A 19,663-nucleotide genomic window follows, 5' to 3' on the forward strand; every position below is an offset into this window, starting at 1 on the left:
GACCAAAATGACACAGACATTAACAACTATAGGTCACCGTACGGCCTTCAACAATGAGCAAAGCCCATACCACATAATCAGCTATAAAAGGTCCCGATATAACAATGTTAAAAAATTCAAACGAGAAAACAAACGGCCTCATTTATATAAAAAAATGAACGAAAAACAAATATGTACCACATAAACAATCGACAACCACTGAATTACATACTCCTGACTTGGGACAGGCACATACATAAATAATGTGGCGGAGTTAAACATGTTAGCGGGATCCCAACCATCCACCTAACCTGGGACAGTGGTATAACAGTACAAAATAAGAACGAACTTTAAAAATCAGTTGAAAGAGGCTTAACTCATCAGATCGACAAACATACAAGTGGACGTGTCCGGGTACTTGTACATCCCGACAACAAAAAGACACTAGGAACAGATCTGAGAGTACTCGCAGTTATCTGACAGCTAGTTCAAAGCCACTTACAACTAATAAAAAAAAATCATGCATCTAAAACTAAACAATCAATCCGTACACATCCAACATCCAATGGATTTAGTGTAAAGACGTCAAAAACAGTCAGAGAAAAACATGACCTTGTGCAATGCCAAGTTATAGGTATCGACAGATTGTAGATTCACGAATGTGTATATGTATATAACATACTAGTAATATTTAGTTTGCTTTTAATTAACTGATAACAAAATCAATATTTATACCAATAAAACAATATTCAATGATCTTATTACAGTGTTGAATTGTTAACCTTTTAGAATAAATTTGTTTAAAGGAGCGATAAGTTTACAAGGATCATTTCTAAATTTCCGGGCACGGTTAACAACATTTCCGTAAAAATGAGGATGTGCTATCCCGTTTGAAATAAGTTTTCGACAGGTACAACCAAAATTCAAAACCAAATCTTTATACCTATGGAAAAATTTAGTGAAGGTTTTAAGTAATTTATGGTAACGATATCCATGGTTTAATAATTTACCAGTTTATACATAGATTGTGTTCGTTAAAATCAAAAACGTCACAACAGACAGTCACGGACATAGCGAACGAAGCTGTGAAATAAAAACACCGTAAGATGGTGCCAAAGGAACATCACCATCTAAAAATGGAAAATTAACAATAGCTAGGGAACGAAAAATCGTCCCTTTTGTCGTAAATTATTTATTTCTAAAATCTGACAGGCTTCCACAGATCAATACATGGTAAAATCCGTATCGCATGCTGTATCACCACTCGACCAATATAACCCCTCGGGACCTTCGGCCCTTGGGACTGATATTGGTTTCTCGTGATACGGATTTTGCCATGTTTTATTCTATATGTAACCAAATAATGTCAATGTATAATGACAGGCCAGTTTCTGATGTTCTGAAGGGGTGTGGCTACTTTGGTTTTCTCCAGTACCAAGAAAGTGATATGTGAATCATTAAAATTGGTTAGTTGGTAAATTAGATATTTTTTGTATACGCCTTAGTTAAATTAACTAACTTTCATTTCTTGTAAGATGCCACAATACTAAATGACAAAACAGTTCTTTTTCGACTAGTCAAGAAAATAATATTCGAGCCATTTAGACTTTCTCTATATCTGACTTTGTGTATATATACAGACACATTTACAAAACATTTTGGGAAGAAATGTGTTTTGAAATGGTAATGATGAGATATACACATTAAATTGGATTGAATCACAAAAATAATAATAGAATAGGCTTGAAATTGAAAACATAATGAACATATATATGTAAACATTTTACTACATTGTTGTACTTACTGATTAATCTCACCAAGTGCGTTTGTTATTCATTCACACAGAATACACATTTCCTCGTAGTGTGTCTGCACTGTCTACACTCTTACTATAACTACTTACATCAACATACATATAGATCATATTGCAGCTGACTGGCATTGATTGTATGTAGCTATATTTTATTACATCATTTTAAAGCGATTACCATATCCCGGAAAAAGAAGAATAAGATAAAAGTCTGCATGGTCTTAGAAGGCTTAAAAATAAGATTCCGCTGAGGGTGGGAAGTTGGGCTTTAGCATGCAGTAAGGGTGTCTATAATTTACTACGAGATATTATGGTAACCGTTAATGTTAAAGGTTAGATTTCAATAATTTAATTTAGAGGAGTTTTTTTTCACAATTTGTTTTAATTTAGAAAAGCATGTAGTAAATGCATTTATCCAATAACATTTAATGTTATCTTACGTACATGTATCTGTCCTTTCTCCGGATGCCCATCATATGATGTCTTTGTGTATATCTTTTGTCTGTTTAGTGTTTTAAACGATATTGTTATTTATAAAATGAAAACAATACAATTTGAACGACAAACACTTACATTGTGACAATTTTTAGGCAGATGTTTATGGTCAATTGCATTGTTTTGGTTAATTTCATTCTAACACAGCTTAACGTTTACAAAGATTGTTGTTTGAGACGACATATATGCTGAAATGTATGTTTTATTCTTGGTTTATTGTAGTTTAGAAATTGTTGATTTATAGAAAACGTCCTAAAATTTTATGTCTTATATATATAAAAAATGGACAAATTGTCATTTTTTTTTAATTTCCAACCCATGAAATGTTCATTTACCAGTGTTTTTGTTTCCACGTGCACAAGACTAAGAGAAGAAGAAGTTGATTGTACTAAATTCTATCATATGTTTAACTAGAATTATACCCAATAATCTTGAAAAGTTTAAATGAAAACATAATCAACATAGTTGTTTTATTCTCATCTGATGAAAATATTATTCAAAGGCCAACAAGGTATTATTTGACACTGGACATGACATTTTTAACCTACTTTTTTCTATTTTCATATCAAAATAAATCCTTAGAAGTGGAAAGAACTTCAATTGGTTTTTAATGATAAGTAAATTTGCTTAATTTCAGAAATATTTTTGTTTATCAAAGGCAGAGATTGGATTATTTTATTTTATTAATTAATCCGTTCAAACGTAGTAACTTTTCAGTTGGTAAATTTTGCACAATCGTGGATTTTTTCTCTCTTGAGCAAATGTAGGACGAATTCGCGCATACGTAACGTGCCCATCCTATCGACGAATCCGGTCTCTCTTCTCTGAAGGGCATGCAAATTCCAACAGTCTTGATCCGTATATTCTTTATAAATCAATCAATAATATTTGAAATGACGATTGATGTCAAATGTAACATTTCAAATGACAAAACTTTTCTGAATTGAATCAGTAGTTTTGAATTTACACGAAGTCGAGGGATAAACAACTGATAAAGGGGGATATAGAATTTACACGAGGGTCTAACGGGGTTTATAGAACTGATAAAGGGGGATATAGAATTTACACGAGGGTCTAATGGGGTTTATAGAACTGATAAAGGGGGATATAGAATTTACACGAGGGTCTAATGGAGTTTATAGAACTGATAAAGGGGGATATAGAATTTACACGAGGGTCTAATGGGGTTTATAGAACTGATAAAGGGGGATATAGAATTTACACGAGGGTCTAATGGGGTTTATAGAACTGATAAAGGGGGATATAGAATTTACACGAGGGTCTAATGGAGTTTATAGAACTGATAAAGGGGGATATAGAATTTACACGAAGGTCTAATGGGGTTTATAGAACTGATAAAGGGGATATAGAATTTACACGAGGGTCTAATGGAGTTTATAGAACTGATAAAGGGGGATATAGAATTTACTTTACACGAAGGTCTAATGGGGCTTATAGAACTGATAAAGGGGATATAGAATTTACACGAGGGTCTAATGGGGTTTATAGAACTGATAAAGGGAGATATAGAATTTACACGAGGGTCTAATAGGTTTAATAGAACTGATAAAGGGGGATATAGAATTTACACGAGGGTCTAATGGGGTTTATAGAACTGATAAAGGGGGATATAGAATGTACACGAGGGTCTACTGGGGTTTATAGAACTGATAAAGGGGGATATAGAATTTACACGAGGGTCTAATGGGGTTTATAGAACTGATAAAGGGGGATATAGAATTTACACGAGGCTCTACTGGGGTTTATAGAACTGATAAAGGGGGATATAGAATTTACACGAGGGTCTAATTGGGTTTATAGAACTGATAAAGGGGGATATAGAATTTACACGAGGGTCTAATGGGGTTTATAGAACTGATAAAGGGGGATATAGAATTTACACGAGGGTCTACTGGGGTTTATAGAACTGATAAAGGGGGATATAGAATTTACACGAGGGTCTAATGGGGTTTATAGAACTGATAAAGGGGGATATAGAATTTACACGAGGGTCTAATGGGGTTTATAGAACTGATAAAGGGGGATATAGAATTTACACGAGGGTCTACTGGGGTTTATAGAACTGATAAAGGGGGAAAAAGTGCAGATCAAAGGGCAATAAAATGACGCAGCTTGATATGACAACAGGGGTTGAACCCATATATATATATATCAATTGACCTCTACTGTAAGCCTACAAATAAACATCAGTACCTTTCTCCCCAAAGCTGTCACCCTAAACACTGTACAAAAAGTATCCCGTACAATCAAGCTCTTAGAGTTAAGCGAATTTGCTCCTCTAAGGAGACTGTCATTAAACGGTTACAGGAACTTCGCGGATTTTTTACCAAACGAGGTTATAAGAAATGGGACATAGATAAGGGGTTTGAGCGTGCTAGCAATAACAGCCACAATGACCTGTTACAATACAAAAAGAAAAGGCGTAGCAAAATAGTTCCATTTGTGTTAACATACAATCCCGCCTTTACTAACCTTTCACGTTTGATCCGTGCCAATTGGAAAATTATTGCCAATCACCCAAAATTATCAAAAATCTTTCCCAATTCTCCTGTCTTAGCTTTTCGAAGACCAGCAAGTCTGAAAGACTTATTTGTGAAATCTCACGTCTCCTCTAATACAAGCTGTTCAACTGCAGGATGGTGCATGTCGTGTGGCAATAGGCGATGTCTGACTTGCCAACAAATATTGAATACTCAATTATTTGTTATCTTTCAGGTATTTTGGTAACAACATCTAAATGTAAAGACAACACATACAACTACAATACTGTTACAGCTGTGTTATTGACAGAATGTGTCAAGCTTGTGGCAGCAGCTTGTATATTTTTAAAAGAGCGAGTTATTATAAGTGAGATATTTGTCAAGCTCATTTTATCTTTGGGATACCCTGATGTTTAATTTTTTTTCTGGACGCTATTTGAAATTTCGTCGGAGAACACTGACTTGAATGTATTATATATCATGTATATATTATGGAAAGCCACGGCTGTCTTATGTGGAACTCTGATATTACGTTATCTGGTTCTATAGGATTTCTCAACCTTTACTGAGAGGAATAATTTGACATTTGCTTGCTTTAAGATTTTTATATCTTTTGTCGAACGAAGTTGGGGAAGGGATATAGTGTTTCATTTGTCCGTCACAAAGTTTAATTCCATCTATCTGTGGAATATGGAAAGCCACACTGAAACACTATATCCCTTCCCTAACTTCGTTCGACAAAAGACAGCTGTGGCGTTCCATACCTAGACATAATGTTTCATTTCTATTCGGTTTTGGTGAAATTCAAAAGTATCAACAAACAGTCATAACAATAGGAATGTAGCTTTGTATGATATTTAACCATCAATTCTGCCCAAACCAATTCGAAGGGTCAACTTGAACTTACTACCAGTTATAAGAAATATTGATCATCGTTGAATGCCTCATGGTGACTTGAAGATGAAGGACAACAATAAAATCGTTCCATATTCGGGTTTTACCACATAGTGATTATGTTGATATTGATTTTATCTCGTGTACATTCACTCCATATCCTTTCATAGTATTTTCATTGGGTATACGACAGACTAAAATACTGCTACATACTACAACTAAAAATCAGAAAGCTTTAGTCATGGTATCTCTGATGAGTTTATTTACAACCACTGGGTCGATGCCACTGCTGGTGGAGATTTATTCCCCCCGAGGGTATCACAAGCCCAGTAGTCAGCACTTTTTGTGCTGACATGAATTGTCATTGATATGGTTATATTTATAAATTTACTGTTTACAATTGTTTGAATTTTTTGAAATACTAAGGCTTTTCTACCTCAGACATAGATCACCTTAGCTGTATTTGGCAAAACTTTTAGGAATTTTGGTTCTCAATGCTCTTCAACTTCTTTGGCCTTTTGAATTTTTTTGGATTCGAGCGTTACTGATGAGTCTTTTGTAGACGAAACGCGCGTCTGGCGTATATACTAAATTTAGTCCTGGTATCCTACATGTCCTATGATGAGTTTATTCTGACAAACCTTTTACAAAATGTTTTCATTTCAATCTGTTAGGTTGCAGAGAAATTGCAAAGTATTAACGAACACCAAGTGGTTATTTGAGGGGATCGAAAATCACTTTTAGTTATTGAAACAGGCGATACATTCCCCATTTCCTTTCTCAATTTTACCTATAAAAAACCTCCCGAGATCGTTTGCGTTGAAAGTAAAGATATCTTTATTATAATTATGTTTTTAAATGATCAAAACTGTATATTTTATAATCAAAATATCATAACAAAACAATGAACATTTCGTTGTTATAAATATTTTTGCATCATCTTCTTATATGAAAATTAATTTAAAAAAAATTGAATTCACTTCAATTATCTAAAATTTTTAATTTTCTTATACCGCAAATGGACATTGGCAATTAAAAATATTCTTTTTGTTTGATCATGACAAGGATTTGAATAGTACTATACAAATCCTTGATCATGATCATTGATCGTAAAAGATATGATAAGTTTTACAATGACGGCTCGTCTAGAACGATATATGAAGAAGTTTTACGACGGCTTATCGTTATCATCCTATATTTACAAAATAATATTACTTTTGGGAATACGTTTATGACATTTTGGTGAATCGTAAATCGTTTTGCTTTTGCGATCTGTCTGTGTATTAAAAGACTTAAAGTTCTATTTGAAATTGTCTCAATAAAATCTCAAATATGTGTGAAGGTGTAATTAACGCAAAATAATTACATTAGATGTATGTTTCACTATAATACGTATTCTAATTAGCTAACTGTACATCACGTGTTATTCCTTCAGCAATTGCATTACTCAATAAAACTTTTCATTCATGATGACACGAGGTCCAACAATAAAGTGCACAGGTGAATTAAATAAAAAATGATAAAATTCGTGTTTTCATGATCCTAGCTAAAAAATGTAATTATAAGTAGTGAATGATTCTTTTTGTAACTTCATAAGGTTGTAAAAGCGTTGACCGTGCGCACATTTTTAGAATGAAGCGCTTCCGCGCTTCATACAAAATGTACTTCGGTCAACGCTTTTACACCCCAATGAAGTTACAAAAAGAAGCATTCAATTTTTAATTAAAAAGACTTAATTTTTCATAAAAGAAAAAAAATATAAGACACAAAGTACAAATTAAGGCATAGAACAACAATATTGAACATGTTGAAAAAATAAAACAGTACGCGCAAAACAATATAGAAAACTACATATCAAATATATCGAACCTTCTGATTAGTTATTTTACTTTCTTCTGTTGAAAACACGAGTACGCACACTGAAATCTTCAACGCCAGTTAAGGTTTACTACAAGCATCTTATAAACTTAATAACATTTCTGTTGTCATATTACTCATAATAAGTGTTAAATTCATATGACAAAAAAGCTATAATTTTTTTTGCACTCGCTGAACCATGATAATGAGGTAAAAGACAATGGACATATGACAGACGGAATATTTGTAACATAATGTATAGATCTGTAAACAACGTGTGAAGCATCCAGGTCTTCAACCTTCTAAAATATCCAGCTTTAAACAAATAGGTAATGACGCCGCCGCCGGATAGTAATTCATATGGCATATTGCCTCGCAGGCGAGACAATAACAAAAAACGCAACTTAACTTTAATTTTATTATAAGTTTTTCAATTTTTTTTCTTGGGAGTTGGCTGTTAAAATATAACAAAGATTGTTTGTTTTTTTAGTTTCCACATTATACGAATTGCTATTTGCTGTAATTATAGATTGATAGCATTACTAAACAAGCTTTTTACAGCATAAATATACGGATTGCTTCGACAGAGTTTTAATCTAAGAATGATCTGTTCTGTTTCTAAAAATCGATTAAAAAAAAGACATTTTACGTGCAACAGTCCTGTTATCCATTGGTTGTCGTCGGTTGCTATCTGTCGTTTTTCGTGTTTTGTTTCAGTATTAAAAGGTTTGGTCTTTTTTTTCTCATTGTTTTACAGTTTGTCATTCCGAGATTACTATCTATGGATTTATTCATTGACAAAGACCGTGTAACAACCTGTAGATGATCATATCCTTATTCTTATCGTCTCATTGTCAATCCTACCAAAACCTCCTTATTTTTACATTTCGGTAGTATATATTCTGTGAGATTTTAACTTATTTTCACTCACTTGAAGTCATTAGTCTTTTCCATACGATATTGACGTTACGCACGATATTGCATCTCAAATGGTAACATCAAAGTTTACGATTTACGGCGATTAATGATTATTTATTTTTAAAGCTTACAATTTTTAAAGCTTGCAATTTTTGTTTTGCACATCAATATGGATACTTCTTAATGTTTGGTTGTATTGAATATGCCTGAAATATTTCCCACTGAAAGTAACGTAAACAACAACCAATAAAATATAAGAATGCACAAGTCTATATGAAATGAGAAGATATATATGGTATGACAACTTTTTTACAACTTAAGAACCTCATCTAAACGAATAACCCTAGTCATTGGATTTTTTTTTATGCTGTGTAGTCTTGTTGATAGTATCTGACTATCAAGAAAATTCTATCTGAGGAAATATATACAGATGATCCACCATAAATTACGTCCCGAATCGACAACGTTGAAAACGTATGAAAATCGTCCAGTGGACAAACTTGCAAGACATTTCATTTCTTTGAAAACGAAGTCGTTTTGACTACGGAAATTATCAAAAAGTATGTAGCTGTTTTGTAGAGTTGAAGTACAATTACGGAAAAGCACTATTTAGCATGCAACAAATCTAAATTTTAAAAGAAATAACCTCGCAAATGACAGTTTATTTGTAAAAATCGGCGAAATCCGACATTAACGCAAGTTTAATAGGATGTCCTCACACATTTTGACGTGGCTGAAAAATTTTGGTTGACATATCTCTTCTCATTGATTATCGTGTTATTAAGAATGCATTCTGGTGTCACAATTTCCATTGAAAAGGCATGCAAAGTAAGAATTCATATGACATACAAAAACATATGATCTGACCATATACATGTACATGTATGAGGGTAGTAATGGGGATACCTTATTGACGTATTCATGCCAAATGAAGTTAACAGTAATTTTTAGACATGACAATAAAATGTACTTTTTTTTATACAATAAAAAAATCAGCTGAATTTGATGAATCACGCTATTTGTTTTCCAAAAATAACAGTAATGATAATTATTTGAGACATCTGACAAATCACCTTAAGGATATTTTGACGAATCACAGTTAAATTTAACCAATTTGAAGCTAAAGGTATCCGAAAATGACTGTTTGACGCCTGTTGGTAAAGGGCATTACCACCCTCATGTATGTATGATAGGTTATCAGCTTTTTCACACATATCAGCCAGTGATCCTCAATGAACCTTTCATGGTGAGTGAGTGCAGCTAATGAGCTGAAGTGAATCAAATTGTGTCCTCAGTGGGGGATATTTTAAGGGATCTATACGAAGAAAACCTGATTATCTGGTTATCGTTCGGTTACTGGATTTTTTACCTCCCTTAGGCAGCAACCATTTGATTTTCGGGTTGGGGGGGGGGGGGAGGGGGGGGGGGGGAATAATTTGTTTTTGACCCAGAGAAAAAAAAATTGTTTGTTTCACCCTCAGCTGCCACTATACATGTATGTAATATATGCTAAAATTAAAAGAAAAACATTGTTTTCGACTTGTCGCCAAAAAAATAGATTGTTTTTCGTCGAAAGCGAAAAAAAAAGTTTGTCCGGTTAAAAAAAAAATCAATACCCCCCCCCCCCCCCCCCGAAAATCAAAAGGTTGCTGCCTAACTTAGCCTATGACAGTTTTTACAGACGAAAGCAAGCTTGATAACTACTCCTCACACACATGTATAGACTGTCGGATTTTCTACACATGAATATAGTAAAATATTTGCCAGTGTCAGAACCGCAATGATCATTTTTAGCCCCGAGTGAGTCCAGTTTATAATGAGCTAAAATGAATCAAATTGTGTGATATTTTAAGGTATCTTTACAAAGAAAACCTGCAAATCTCAGTGGCGGATCCAGAACTTTTCATAAGGGGGGGGGGGGGGGGGGGCTCTGACTGACCAAAGGGTTGCCCACTCCCGTCATGCTTCGATGATTTTCTATTTAATCAATTAAATTTTACCCACCCCCTGTGTCTGTCTATGCATCTGTTTATGTAATAGTATGAAACTGACTTTTACCACGATTTTTCACCTCCTTTACAGGAGATTAATTGGTATTAAGTATTTACTGACTATGACTATGACTAATTTACTTCGACTACTGATATGCAAACCTAAAAACAGACACAAAAATATCATAAAATAGTGATTGAAAGATTGATTGCACTTTGAATGTATAATTCAGACACGCGTTACCTGAGCCGGTTTAATCACGTGATCACACACTGACGTCACAATTTGCATCGATCTTGAAATGAGGGACATTGGTCAATTTTCCCCTTTAATGATAACCCAGGTGGCAGAGCTGTAGTTCAAGTCCAACACACACAGCATCTCTTATCTATATCCTATATAAAATTACAGTGTTCACATTTCTTTACATATAAGTATTGTTAAGTTTTGTTGATTGAAATGGGCTACACAGTTCACTCATACAGTTTTCATTATCATGCACACATGCAACGTGAATATGATTGGTTATCAAATAATACAGAAATAATGCATGTAAAGTTTTAGAAGAAATTAGTTCATCAAATAGATTAGATTTTCACTTTTGACACGAATAGGTCGGTTGACATTTCTGTCATCGGGGATAATATTGAGATAAATGGGATTAAACTGACCGTCAAAAATGTCTAGAGAAGCACATCTCGAGAACCTTAAAATTAAAAAGCCATACTTACCAAAACCTCTCTAAATTAATAAATCCTATCTAGGTGAAATTTCACAATGATTACGATTAATAATGTTGATGATGACAATGATGCTGGTTAAATTGGCGCAAAAAATATGCTTACTCCTATTCAGTGGCGGATCTAGAAATTTTCATAAGTGGGGGCCCGCTCCCGTCACGCTTCAGTGATTCCCTATATTATTAACCAATTTTTTTTTCTCAAAAGGGAGAGCCGGGACCCTTGACCCCCTCCTAAATCCGCCTCTGCTATTGCTGTACGTAATAAAATTTGTATAGAATTAAATTTGACTAAAGTTCAGCATAAAAAAAAACCCATAAAAATGCAGAAGCATGACAAAATGTTACTGATAAAGTGTGTATATTTCTGTAAACGAAGTTGCCTGTATACTTCACTAAGGATTACATTTGAGCGCAAGGAGATCTCTATTTGTGAATCGGTTTATTAACCCCTTTGAACCCAGGGTCGAAGTTCAAGATGTAACATATTAACGGAATTTTTTTGCGTTGCGTTTACATCATTGAGGCCATCTATTTTTATTGCGGGGTTTCACATATTTAAATCGGAATTATAGAAAAAATGGAATGTTGTTTGCAGAATCAAATTAGAAAATGATGAACACTTGATTATTTTCAGCAATACATAAATTGGAGTAAGGTGGTCTGTGTATTCACATTATTTGTAAAACTCTCCTTATTCCTGTGAAGCGTGTGCTTTACATCGAGGCTTGCTATGCTTTGATGAAACGTGCGTCTGGCGTACATACTAAATTCAGTCCTGGTTTCTATGATGAGTTTCTTTACAACCACTGGGTCGATGCCACTGCTGGTGGAGATTTATTTCCCAGAGGGTATCACAAGCCCAGTAGTCAGCACTTTTTGTGCTGACATGAATTGTCATTGATATGGTAATATTTATAAATTTACTGTTTACAAATTTTTGAATTTTTTTAAATACTAAGGCTTTTCTACCTCAGCATAGATTACTTTAGCTGTATTTGGCAAAACATTTAGGTTTCTGTGTATTCACATGGTTCACAAAAATTAATATTTTTATATTTGGTATAGTAATAATCACTTCATTTAATGATATGAAACCACAGCCAGTAATATATAGAAACATACAACTTAAAGTTATATGAACTTAATACATGTAGATACTCTTACCAATCGTCGTATTTTAAAAGGTGAATATATTATAATGTATAATTTACAATAGCCAATAAACAACGTTATTTTCAATCATGCCTTGATTCACTGGTGGTAAGTGGATGGTCGTAACTAAAAGTTACGACCATCCAGAGATGGGAGACAACTCTAGGGATAAGTTTTTCTTTTCCGATTTTCGTGCAGTAAAAGGTTCATTTGAGCCAAACCGCTTGTCTCATATACACTTATCGTGAGTGCGTTGATATTGAAACCAAATTTGATAGACAAAATCATTCCAATTGTCGTAAAATAGTCATTCAAAAGTTCGAGCATGATGGTCGTAACTTTAAATGTGTGATGGTCGTAAATTCAACTATAATATTTTGGATGATGGTCGTAACTTTGAAAGATGACCGTAACTCGAGTATTTAGACAAACTTTTATTAATGTATTTTAAAAGTAAAAGTAATAAACTCAAATGTCATATTTGATTTGTTACAAACAATATTATTTGTTACTATAATAATGGTATGCAGAAGCTAGAGAATTAACAAACACACACAGTTCTGATGTATTCCAAACGCTCATCATTTAGGAGCAACAGTGAAAACTTATCAACTCGCATTAAGCCAAAAAGTATGTTAAGGTTGAGTATTAAAATTTTTACTGTACGTTAAGGCATAAAATTATTAAATGCACGTGTATTCCCTCACATTTTCTTTATTTTCGACTTTTTTTTATCTGCAATCATGTCGGCAGATGAAATTATTAAACGTACAATTCTGAACAATCATCTTTAAATTTCAATCAGCTATTGCAGTTCTTATAAACTATAGGCCTTCACATATTCGAAAATTAAATCCACAAATACACTTCGGAGTCCTGGGTTGAGTTCAATATCGTAGCAGCTACATATAGTGCTACGTAGAATTTGACTATTGAACGTGTAGATATAGACTAGTTGCTACATAGAAATTGAAAGCAGCTACATAGTATTGCTACGGAATGGAAACTGAATCCATTGTGTCGCAATGAAAATTGTATTGACATCGAAAGTAGGAATATTGTTGATATATATTTTACACTGCTACATGCGCTGAATTTAAGAGTAAAATAAAGTACTAGTTTGTAGCCAGGCTTAAGCTTGTAACCAGGATAATATGTCAGAGACTTAGGTAGAACTAAATGCACTGCGGCAAGTATCACAAACAAACCCCACGGTATGCAGGCTGAACATTATGTGTATGTTATATGTTTATATTGTATGAATGGCTACACGCTACTCATGGACTTCGTAATGGACATAACTGTCCACCTTATTATCAGCTTGATTTCACCAAATAACAATATGACTTCTAAAAATCCAGGCTAAAAATAAAGCGTATGTTCTTTAACTCAGGTACGGACCTGCGAATTCACGGGAATGGTCTAGTCTAGATAACGACCTTCATAACCTATCAGTATTAACTTTTAGATTATTAGACTCCTTACTAATGCTCTTTCGACTTAATGTATCAATCTTAAATTGTAGATTTAAAAAAAAAATCAGCTAGTAGGTACATCCTCAAAAAGTTTTTACAATGTTTATCTTTTCAAAATATGCAAAATCTAAAGAAGAATAAAAAAAAAAGGATACAGTTATTTCATGTGATGTCCAATTTATTAAAAATGCCTTTCCTTAAAATCATTTATTTTGTAATTAAAAATGATTTGATACATTTTGTACTTTTTATTTCTTACTAAGAATTATCATAACAAGGTTGTGTTTCTTGTTTTAAAATGAATTCTCCACTTTTGAGAACTTTACATTGTTAATGAATTTAATCGCTTACATAAATTCAACTATTTGCCTCGGTTAGTTTTATACATTATATTTTCAGTATATATGACTGTCATTTCATTTTGTATTGTTTCGTTCGATTCGTTCCAATTTTCTTCCGTTTCGCACTTTACAGGTACCCCCTCTCTTCACCCCTTTTAGTTGATGAAAACAACTTCACAAATATATAATATAATATATTCATATAATAAAAGACACGTTTTAACTCTTGACTTGCCTTGTTCGGTCCAAAACATTTAAAAAATTTGGAATTTTAAACCAATTTGAAACTTTAATCAAAATTCCCCCAAACTAATATTTGAATTTTTACACGGATTGAAATTGCTTTATTTTACGTTGTATTTAAAAAAAAAAAAAAAATCTTTAGAAATACATCATTTAATATATGCATACAATAAAAAAAACACGTTTAAAACTTTTGACTTGCCTTATTCGGTCTTATCTAAAACAGAGTTACGACCATCACAAATTTTCGTTACGACCATCTTCAACATTTTTGTTTTTTTAGTTACGACCATCATGCTCGAATTTTTGAACGACTATTTTACGAAAATTGGAATGTTTTAATGCATCAAGTTTCAATATCACCGAACCACCGAATAGTATGTATGAGACAAGCGGTTTGACTCAAATGAACCTTTTACTGCACGAAAATCGCAAAAGAAAAACTTATCCCTAGAGTTGTCTCCCATCTCCGGATAGTTACGACCATCCGCTTACCACCAGTGTTGATTGCATTCGATTCGGTTCCTGAACATAACCACCTCGTGTTAACGAGTGTATTGTCATTGGAATATGAATAAGACTGTTATCCCTCTACTAGATTATGAAGTAAGTGAATCTAGCAGCGTGATTCTGTAAGAATTTTTCAGGGACACATGAAAGGTGAGTTAGAAGATATAAACATTTTGTGAGTTACTTAAGGATTATGTAGCTTTGTGTAGATTTATGCAAAACATATAGAAATTTTAAAGAAAATCCACAGCCTTACCTTCTTTTACTGTCATATTTGGCAATTCGATGCTTGATAGATAGACAGATAGAGGATTATTGCATGCCTTGCTAGCAATGATTTCCTTAAAATAAGTTTTTAAATTTAGATATTGGTTAAAACATATATAAATATGGACCAATTCAAGTACACCTTCTAGGGTGCGCTCGACTTAAGTGAAGCAGCAAGAGTTGTTTTTGAATTTAAAGGTTGTTAAGGACTTTTGTAAACAATAAACGCTAGCACACCATAGAAAAATAAGTGAGTAACCTATGTTTAAAATTTTAAAACAAAAAGCTCTGTATTAAAGTCTGGATTTTCTACAAAAATCTTGGTTTTATTTTGACCAAATTGTCTTTTTCTACTAAATGCAATTAAACTATAAATAATAGTGTATTGCACGAATTTTCCTCTTGGTGTATGTACAAAATAACCCATCTTTATTATTTATTATCATTGCTGTTTTGATACTATTGCATTTTGAAAAATTCGTTATTCACAGGGCATAGAAGGGGTCATAAACCTTAAAAAAAATCTTGAATATTGTATAGTTGTATCCAACTTTATATACTGGAGAAGTATCTTCCAAAAATCTTGATAGGGAGATATCATTTAACAAACTGATTTTTTAATAAAATACTTTCAACTGGAAACTATCCTCAGACATGGGCTAATGGTTTTATAACTGCCTTATTTAAAAATGGTTCAAAGGATGATCCATCAAATTATCGTGGACTAACTGTGACTAGTTGTCTTAGTAAAGTATTTACAAAAATTCTTACTAAAAGATTAGAAAAATTTTGTATTAAAAGAAATATCATTTTTCCTGAGAAAATTGGTTTCTGCAAAGGCAAGCGTACTTCAGATCATATGTTTGTCATGAAATGTCTTATTGAAAAATATACTCAAACAGGTTTAAAACATTTGTATACCTGCTTTATTGATTTCAAAAAAGCCTTTGATAAAGTTTGGCATGAAGGCTTATTTTATATATTAAGAAAACTTGGTGTTAGTGACCTATTTTATAATGTTGTTAAAGATATATATAGTAAACTTTATTGTCAGTGAAAATTGACCCTAATCATGTAACTGACACTTTTCCATCTTTTATAGGAGTGAGACAGGGAGATAATTTAAGTCCCATCTTATACAACATTTTTGTTAATGATATTCCAGAAATATTTGATGAGGATTGCTTTCCAGTTAAACTAAATAATACAACACTTAATTGTCTGATGTATGCAGATGATCTAATTTTGCTTTCTGAAACTCCTAGGGGTCTACAAGAATGTCTTGATAAACTACAGATCTATTGCAATAATTGGGGACTGGAAGTTAATATTACTAAATCCAAAGTCATGATTTTTAGCAATTCTGGTAGACTTCTTTCTACTCAATTTCATTTAAATAATACCCCCCTAACGAACACAAAAAAATATACCTACTTGGGTGTCAAATTTAGTATTAATGGCAAATTTACAGATGCCCAACATGAAATGTATAATAAAGGGTTAAAGGCCTTATTTAAACTAAAAAAATGTTTCTCAGGTCATAAACCAAAAATAAAAACTCTCATTCATGTTTTTGACCATACAGTTAAATCCGTCTTAATGTATGGCAGTGAAATATGGGGTGACATTAACTTTCACAAACTAAACACTCAAGGGGATAACTATTTCAAAAAACTATGTGGAGACCTGGCAGTAGAGAAGGCTCATTTAAGCTTTTGTAAGTTTATACTTGGAGTAAGTAAAAAAGCAACAAATATTGCAGTTATGGGTGAACTGGGCAGATATCCTCTATTTTTGGAGGTTTTGTTAAATATGTTTAAATATTATATACGTTTAAAAAAATCTGATGACTTATTATTAAAAGAGGCTTTCAACCTCTCAAAATCTCTACATGATGAGCAGAAAAAGAGCTGGTATACCAGTATTCAAACTTTATTTAAATACTTTAGCATCAATGAAAATTATGCACTTAATTTAAAGACGAAGTTAAAAAACTATTTATGCAAAAAGATGCAATCAAAATATGATTTAATATGGCAAACTGAGCTTAATAATGATTTCAGAGGCAATAAACTATATGGTAACAAGCTCAGAACTTATAGACTTTTTAAAAGCAGACTTTGCTTAGAAAATTACCTTTTGCAGGAAAATTTTTAGATATAGACATTATTCAACAAAATTCCGTATCAGTGCTCACGATTTAGAGATTGAGAGGGGAAGGTACAAAAATCTGACAGTGTCAGAACGTATCTGTAAATTGTGCGGTACTGAGGTTGAGGATGAAATTCATTTTCTTCTTCAGTGCCACAAACTTTCAAATATTCGTTTCAACTTTTTAAATGAAATAAAACAACGGTTTAAAAATTTTAGTGGTTTAGATATTAAATCACAATTTATTTGGCTAATGTCCTCTGAAGATACTTTCATACTCCAGAAACTCGGAGAATTATTGGAAAATTTATCCTCATATAGGAAAGTTTCCTTAAATGATATATAGATATAGAAATGCCCAGTGACCCCCCTTATATTATTAAACACTGTGCTTGTTGTATTCTTGTACTTGTCTTAAGTAATAAATATTTTTTGGTTGGGTTGTTTTTTTGTTTTTTTTGTTTTTTTTTATATAACATTGTGTCTTAATCATATTAAATCACTTGTAATCATTTGTATCTAATTAATGTTGATTGTTCTGCTCCTTGTGGGCGCTTTGATTAGCAATAAAATATATTTGAATTTGAATTTGATATAAATAACAATTCATTACATAATGTATCATCAAAATCATCAACATCTTGAGATAGGAACCAGGGGTGGATCCAACAATTTTTAATGGGCTATTCCAACTCTTTAAGTCCCCATTCAAATGCATTGATCTTCAACAGGGGTTCAAACTCCGGGATCTACCAGTCTGACCGCAGTCATCAGGTACGACAAATTATACAATGTTCTTTTTATGCCCCACGTACGATAGTAGAGGAGCATTATGTTTGCTGGTCTTTGCGTCTGTTCGTTCGTCTGTTCGTTCGTTCGTCCATCCGTCTGTCCCGCTTCAGGTTAAAGTTTTTGGTCAAGGTAGTTTTTGATGAAGTTAAAGTCCAATCGACTTCAAACTTAGTACACATGTTCCCTATGATATGATCTTTCTAATTAATTTAAATGCCAAATTAGAGTATTTATCCCAATTTCACGACCTACTGAACATAGAAAAGGATAGTGCGACTGGGGCATTTGTGTACTGGGGACACATTCTTTGGAAAATGACGCTATCAGCGGCATGTTTCCGATACCATTGACCAGAACTTACGGAAGTCGATTGCTGACTCCGCCTACCGCATTCGGTTTCATATTTACTATTTTACATACTAGTAACTGGAATCTGCTTGTATTACGCTACACTCAAACAGAGTGTTGTAGTAGAACGGAAACCAGTTTACAAACTTTATTTTATTTACCAAAAAGATATCTTGACCATATGTTTCTGTTATTAAATAGTATTTGGAGCTATCCCTTTGTTGAATTTTCATATTTATTCGAGCATTCACTTTACTGCACATGTCTTACAATCGTAAACAATCGGTATGTATACATGATAAATAGATCCGTTTTTTTATGGTGTTGGACTTTTTAATCTCCAATGATCAGCAATCGATCAGCCTAGACAAAATAGTTCTCCTAATTAATGTCAGCCTTTCATGCCATTTCAACTCCACAATCATTAAAAAAAGTGATAATCGAATCATTTTGATATCCATTGGATAGAAACTGGCCATGGTCTTTATCCAGATTAACGAAGATTTAAAAAATCGGAAATTAGTAATACGGTTATACCCACGCGGTGCGTATGAATATTTGTTAACAAAACAGGATTTCGGAACGTCTCTGTTTTTTGGATCGTAAGTCACGATGAAATCAAACTGAAAGTAAACGTAAACAATAAGTGTTGTTTGTAAGACCCAGTTTTTATTTACTCACCATAAACAAGCTGAACGTTTCGTTCAGTATGACATATATTTTAGGTTGAAGACATTTAAAAAGCATTATGAAAGTAGACGATGGAATTATTTCAGGTTTGGGGAACAAGTAAATTATCACAAAGTTCATTTCTTGACGACCTCATAATTTCATCATGTCGATGGTACAAATCCATGTTTACTTTCGCTTCTCATGTTTTGTAAACGGTCTTTTATTTTTAAACTCGAACCAGGCAAGATGAGTTTTCCCTCTTTATATTGAAAACTTTATCTCTAGGATGACGGGAACCATTACGAACATCCATACGCCAGTGATGGTCGAATAATTGACATCCAAAGAGAATGTCCAAAAGTTTTACGATTAAAATCTTTAGTTTCTGTTGAAAATGTTCTATTAGGTACTGCTCTATATGGTATGCAGATGTAAGGGATCATGAGAAATATACGCCCTAATATTGATACTTATTTACTTATTCGATGAGATCATTCTCCAGATACCATTTTGTATCCGAGTCT

At 33.0% G+C, this 19,663-nt stretch overlaps 2 protein-coding genes across 5 annotated transcripts in view; one reads left to right on the plus strand and one right to left on the minus strand.

Annotated features, from left to right (window-relative positions):
- The window catches only part of LOC139513008 (probable methyltransferase-like protein 24), a 50,154-nt gene that overhangs the window by 19,625 nt on the left and 10,866 nt on the right, over positions 1–19,663 (minus strand). Inside the window, exon 2 of one of the 4 annotated variants that reach the window (XM_071301061.1) lies at positions 4,778–5,038. The exons of 1 other annotated variant lie outside the window; for it this stretch is intronic. The gene's annotated coding sequence lies outside the window, so the exon portion shown is untranslated. Of the gene's footprint in view, positions 1–1,783; positions 2,039–2,233; positions 2,272–4,777; positions 5,039–19,663 lie in introns of those variants that run through there. 2 more of the 4 variants (XM_071301063.1, XM_071301060.1) reach the window with 2 other exon arrangements.
- Positions 1–19,663, plus strand: part of LOC139511024 (uncharacterized) — a 51,177-nt gene that overhangs the window by 3,111 nt on the left and 28,403 nt on the right. Inside the window, exon 2 of the mRNA XM_071297590.1 lies at positions 5,021–5,152. Within this exon, the coding sequence (XP_071153691.1) occupies positions 5,021–5,152 (132 nt within the window). The remainder of the gene's footprint in view (positions 1–5,020; positions 5,153–19,663) is intronic.

The sequence above is a fragment of the Mytilus edulis genome, chromosome 2 (assembly GCF_963676685.1).
Source record: "Mytilus edulis chromosome 2, xbMytEdul2.2, whole genome shotgun sequence".
NCBI lineage: Eukaryota > Metazoa > Mollusca > Bivalvia > Mytilida > Mytilidae > Mytilus > Mytilus edulis.